This window comes from Coregonus clupeaformis, chromosome 26 (genome assembly GCF_020615455.1).
Source record: "Coregonus clupeaformis isolate EN_2021a chromosome 26, ASM2061545v1, whole genome shotgun sequence".
Classification (NCBI taxonomy): Eukaryota; Metazoa; Chordata; class Actinopteri; order Salmoniformes; family Salmonidae; genus Coregonus; species Coregonus clupeaformis.
This window is the reverse complement of record NC_059217.1, coordinates 32,882,734-32,888,813: the sequence shown is the minus strand read 5'-3', so window position 1 is coordinate 32,888,813 and position 6,080 is coordinate 32,882,734. Positions and strand designations below refer to the sequence as shown.

The following is a 6,080-nucleotide window of genomic DNA, read 5'->3' as shown; positions in this document are numbered from 1 at the left end:
TATGTTCCTCTATGGGTACTTTTGTAATACAAACATCATTTTCTTTGTTCTATATTTTCCTCCTGAACATGGTCTTCATGACCACCAGTAATAAACTAGAGCCTGGACCCTGGAGAGCTTGAGGTTTCAACTGTGCTCATCTCATGGACAATGTCGCCCTCTAGTGAATATTTCAGAGTCCCACAGGAAATCACAGACATTCTGCTGTAGGTGCACGTTTTCTTTACAGTTTCTGTATTAGCAGGTGCTCATCGGCCGTCCTTGACAGTATAAATCCTCATCTTGACTAGCTGAATAGTTAATAAAATGTCATGATTATGCTCTTAGTTATTACAATGTGATGACTCTGCCCAGTGCTCACACATCAATATAACATGTCTGGATGCAATGCAGCCATAGGCCTTTACTCAAATTCTCTGTTTATAAATATGTTTGATTACATTAGTTACCACCATGTTTCTTCCTGTTGTTGTGTATCCCGCCAGTGTTATTGTTGTTTACAGTGATCATTTGTGTGATGCTGTGTGAGCAACCCAATAGTCATGTTGACGGGGCAACAGGAAGTTAAGTAGACACAATAGACAGTTCAGCTGTGCTATGAACTTACTGCACACTTTGGCTGCAATTCATTAAAAAGTACTTTATAAACCATTTATAAGTTATCATGATTGAGTAATTCAAGTTATTATCATAATTTACTTTATAGATTCCTGAGCTATAGCAGTGTGTGAATGTAGGCCACTTCACAACATACAGAGTATCTGTGTTAGTTTTTACCTTGTTAGATGGTGAGACTCAAGTGGAGCCGAGGTGTAAGGTGGCACACTAATGTTGCACTCTATACACTACTGGCCTACATCCCTGCTGTAGAGGTTGACCCTATAACCACAGGTCTAGGTTCAGAATACTCATCTCCAAATCCTTACCTTAAAGACGCAATTTTTTATGTTTTACTGTTGAAAAGCGACATCCCAAGTATAAATACAGTAAAGTACACACACTAAAGGTTAAAAAATATATATGGTTTGAGCAAAATAGTGTTTTTTAGTCAACTGCAAACTTCTAGTTGGGCATTCAATGAGTTGGTCTGATGGGAATCTGTGATGCCATCGGCCCTCCCCTACTTGTGCTATGTCATGACTTACCTTCTTGACCACCTATTGAGATGTGCCTTTTGTTAAGTATAATCAGGTGTTAAATGAGGTGAAAATGAGACTGGAGTACCACTTTAACCATTAGGGGATGAATACACATCTGACCCTGGAACAGCAGTTTCTAAATAGTGAGCTGTAGTGAGCTAGAAGGGTCATTGACTCCATCACTAATGAAACTCAATCAATAACCTCAGGATCAATAAGGCACTCATGGAATGTCCCTTCAGGTACAGAGAACTGGCCACTCTCAAGATGTTGCAACGTGTTTTAGTGCACACACACCCACTCTTCCTCTCTTAACACACACAGATAATACAAGAGGCATTGTATTCAGTTCACAGATGGTTTATTACATTTTTTAAATATCGATTTGTTTCTGAAGTGCTCATAAAATGAACATGAAAACTGATACTGTATTTCTTATTACAAATAGTAAACGTAAGTACTCCAGGTGGATCTTATATACAGATAATAACAATGAACCCCATTAAAAAACGTTAGAAAAAAACAAGTAACTCTTGAAACGTTTGTTCTAACTCAATTCAATATAATTATGAATAAAAGGTACATTGTAACTCAGAAGTTGGGCAGCTTTTTGTAATCTGTTTAGAGTACACACCCTCTCCTTTGGCGCCAGGCAGTTTTAAAGTCTCTACTGCACTTTGTCTTTGATTTTCTTCTAATACTGAATTACACCGAAGGTCAATGAGTAAAAGCACAGCTTGGTCAAAGCCAACACATTTCAAGTCAATTAAAACAACACGAAACAAAACATCAGTTTGTCCTGTTTGTTGCTGTTTCTTTCTCTCTAGTACACCAGCAATTTTTATCGCGCGCTCTGCTCTGTCCCGAGCCCCAACTCTTGCGTGCAACCGTGTCCCGCGAGGCACATGGTCAGAGGCAGCCAGTCAGCCCCGGTCCCCTCCCGCCAGTCTCGTGCTGTTACTGTCCCGTTCACCCTGTCGCAATGCCACGGAGACACAGACAGCCAGTTAATTATAAACGATTTGTCCTTTTCGTTCAAACTCTTTCTCTCTATTCTTCTCCAAGTGTCCTCTCCTCCTCAGAAGGTCTGGAGCTGCTGCGTCAGCATGAGTTGACAGCCGCTGTTGACATGGTTCATCACCTTCTGTTTGAGCTGGGCGACCTGTTCCCTCAGCATATTTGCTGTGGAAGCTAGGTCGGAGTTCTGAGTCTTCAGGTTCTTCACCTTGTCCTCCAGTCGGGAGATGCGCTCCAGCTTCCGCTTCCTGCACTTGGAGGCGGCGACACGGTTCCTCATGCGCTTCCTCTCGGCTTTGATCCTCTCCTGATTCTCCATATCGATGGGGGAGACAGGAGGGGTCTCCCCGGGCATCTCAGGCACGGTCTGGGGCTCCTCTTTCAGGGCAGTGAGCCTGGGATGGGGGTGAGACTGCTGCCCATAGACAGGGAGCTGTGGCGGGGCAGAGGGAAAGCTCATAGCTGGGGCTGAGGTGGTGTAACCCGGGGCTGAGTTGGTGGTGATAGCCGGGGTGAACGTGTTCAGGTCTTCGTAGACAGGCGACTCAGAGCGCATGGTTATGTTGTTGTTATAAACAGTGCTCCCGGTCAAGGCGGAAACAGGTGGGAGTATTGTCGGGTTGTTGATGCTTGTCTGCCCAGCGGAGGTGACTGGGACCCCGGGTGCATTGGGCAAGACATGTTGATGATGGAGCTCCGCCAGAGCTCTAACAAATCCCTCGGCAAAGCCCTCCTGCTCATCAGTTACGTTCCTCGGGCAGAGGAACTGCGTCGGGGTAGGTGTGGTGGTGATCAGGCCGTTGCTGGACTGGATGATGAGCCGCTCCAACTCTGGGGAGGCCAGTTTGAGGAGCTGCACGTCCGGAGAGGTGAGGATGTCGCTGGCTTTAGCCCGGAGGTGAGGTTTGAGTGTGCTGGTTGGGTCGGCCAGGTTCAGTGTCATGCTGTGTTTCAGTGCTTTGGGGTTGCATCCGTAGCCCGGTTTCTCATGCTGGGAGAAAGAGTTGAGCGAGTCCTCGTAGAAGGTAGTTTCCATTTTTCTAGACATAGAATATAAACCAAAAACTATGCTAGAAAGGTCTCTTGTAGGCTACTCACACTGACAGAGAAGTGTGTTTCTGCCCTCTCTCCTTCTTTCAGTTGTAAAACTCGGAGAAAAGTTTCTTACTAGGTTGGGAAATCCTTATAACCTCCGAAGCGGAAACAAGAGTCTCTGGAATAGAAGCGTGCCCCTAAACAAACGTAACAACGTGCACTCCTGCTTGTAGCCTACCGCGAAAAAAATATTATCTTCAGCTGCAGCGATAGTTTCAGAACGATGTATACATTCTTCAAAGTCCTTCTTTCGCTTCTGTTCACCCTTCTAAACAGTGTCAGAATGAGACGCTCTAGGTGCTATAACTTGGTACAGTTCAACAGCAACTCTGCTCACAGGACGACTCTCTGTGTGTATACTGACTCTTCCAGCGTGGAGGCAAAGCTTATCTGCAGCCATGGCCTCTAAAAATAGACATGATGTCACCTCTGCAGTATCTCATTGGCTGCTGGCGATTTTCGGGGCGTTCCCTAATGTTTCAGATTAGGCGTGTTGCCTAGACGACCACCCAGAAGATTCTCAGTCTCGCGGTGGCTGATGGGATGAGGTAATAGAGCGAGGAGATGAAGCGCGGTGCATTGTGGGATGACGTTGTTTTTGAATATCTGGTTACATGCTTTAAGACAGTAGTTGCGGGATAGACCAGTGTGTATTCTCAATTCTTAGATGCATGTTATCCAATTTAAATGTATAGGTCTATGCTGCATTATGCAGCATATTGTTCCACAGAAAATAAACTGCCCATAGGCAACGTTTTAAATTGAGATTGAAATGAATTTCTGCTAGACAGACTTCTTCTGCCTCCAGAAACTGTGCATGATCAGCCCAGAGGTAATTGGCTACTGTTTTATGATCCATGCAAATAATGTGTTAGAATAATTGTCTCGATGAATGTCATTGTTTGTTTGATTGAATGAATATCCCAGGGCCAGCACCAGAACACATCAGTTGGACGTCAGTTGGACGGGCATTTTATTTCTATACATGTACATTACATTTTAGTCATTTAGCAGACGCTCTTATCCAGAGCGACTTTACAGTTAGTGAGTGCATACATTTTTTTTTTCATACTATAGGCGGGACGTTTTAATTCACGGGACCTCCTGTGTGCAATACTTTTGTTAATGGGTGTTATAATAAAGACCATAGGCAGCTCGTGAGTTTCAAGTTTGGGGAAGCTTACAATTTATCCTACCATTTCTACCTATCTGCGTGCCAGTTATGATTATTTCTATATGCGCATTTTCATGGAATAGTTTCATTTCAATAATAAGGCGTTCCTTTCTCAACATTATTGCCACGTGGTTAGTCATAAAAATCGGAATTAAAATGATTTACTTTAGGGGAAGCCAGCATCCGAACAGTGCACTGTGCGCGCCAACTTTCTTTTCTAATTCGCAAGTGGCTGAAACCAGAGATTAATATATAATGACGAGATGCTCATGTCTCCGCCCTAACAATACGCGTCATTGTCCCAAAGTCGGGAATGCAGGCGACAAACTTAGGTCTGCATATTATGCCCATGGAAACGCATTGGGTTTATTCAGGACAGATTCTCACAGAGTGAGCCCTCTCGCTTTGCCTCTTCCTCTCTGCTGAAACTAGTGAGCGAAACAGCGCCCCTCTGTCTTACTATATGTAGCCCATGTTTCTGATGCTGTCTGGCCAGAAAGAGTATGATATGCCATACTCGTTTTGAGACATAGTGACGCTGTTTCGCTCGCCCGGATGCTTTATCTGAGATTGAGGAGTCTTTCTCTCGGCGCGCATCTCGGTCAAATAAATGATCAATATTTCAAGATTAGTGTCACAATATTGATACTGTACCTAGATATAGGCGTCACAAACATGATGCCTAATTTAATATATTTCATTCAATGGGGGGATGATTTCCCAACCCTAACCATAGCTTTAAATCCACATTCCAGCTCAACCTCACCTTAGACTCAACCCTAACCCTAGCCTCAACCCTAACCCTAAACTTTACATAAACTAAACCCTTCCTAAACCTAACCTTAACCCTAACTCTCGCTTCATCTCCACATCTTGGCTCAACCCTAGCCGTTACACTAACCCTAACTTCTTGTCCACATCCCGGCTCAACCCTGTTGTGGACATGAAGCTAGGATTAGGGTAATGACTAGAGTTAGGGTTTCAGGGAATTTTCTTGCATTGTAATCCTTGGGCGTTCTTTTCGGCCTACCTACATCCAAATAGTATGTGTATACATATATATATATATATATATATACACAATACCAGTCAAAAGTTTGGACACACCTACTCATTCAAGGGTTTTTCTTTATTTTTTTACTATTTTTTACATTGTAGAATAATAGTGAAGACATCAAAACTATGAAATAACACATATGGAATCATGTAGTAACCAAAATAGTGTTAAACAAATCAAAAATCTATTTTATATTTGAGATTCTTCAAATAGCCACCCTTTGCCTTGATGACAGCTTTGCACACTCTTGGCATTCTCTCAACCAGCTTCATGAGGTAGTCACCTGGAATGCATTTCAATTAACAGGTGTGCCTTCTTAAAATTTCAAGAACTTTGAACTTTTCTTCAAGTGCAGTCGCAAAAACCATCAAGTGCTATGATGAAACTGGCTCTCATGAGGACCGCCACAGGAATGGAAGACCCAGAGTTACCTCTGCTGCAGAGGATAAGTTCATTAGAGTTACCAGCCTCAGAAATTGCAGCACAAATAAATGCCACAGACACATCTCAGCATCAACTGTTCAGAGGGGACTGTGTGAATCAGGCCTTCATGGTCAAATTGCTGAAAAGAAACCACTACTAAAGGACACCAATAATA

The 6,080-nt window shown here is 43.3% G+C and overlaps 1 protein-coding gene across 1 annotated transcript; it reads right to left on the bottom strand.

The window, feature by feature from the left end:
• Window positions 1-2,198: 2,198 nt before the first annotated feature.
• LOC121539880 (transcription factor AP-1-like) lies at window positions 2,199-3,615 on the bottom strand. Its single transcript, XM_041848529.1, has one exon. It carries the CDS (start codon window positions 3,202-3,204, stop codon window positions 2,218-2,220), a length of 987 nt encoding a protein of 328 aa, XP_041704463.1. The 5' UTR covers window positions 3,205-3,615; the 3' UTR covers window positions 2,199-2,217.
• Between the last annotated feature and the right edge of the window lie 2,465 nt (window positions 3,616-6,080).

Bases quoted from the DNA above. Each gene is read 5' to 3' on its own strand.
- LOC121539880 (XM_041848529.1), bottom strand. From the start codon at position 3,204: ATGTCTAGAAAAATGGAAACTACCTTCTACGAGGACTCGCTCAACTCT.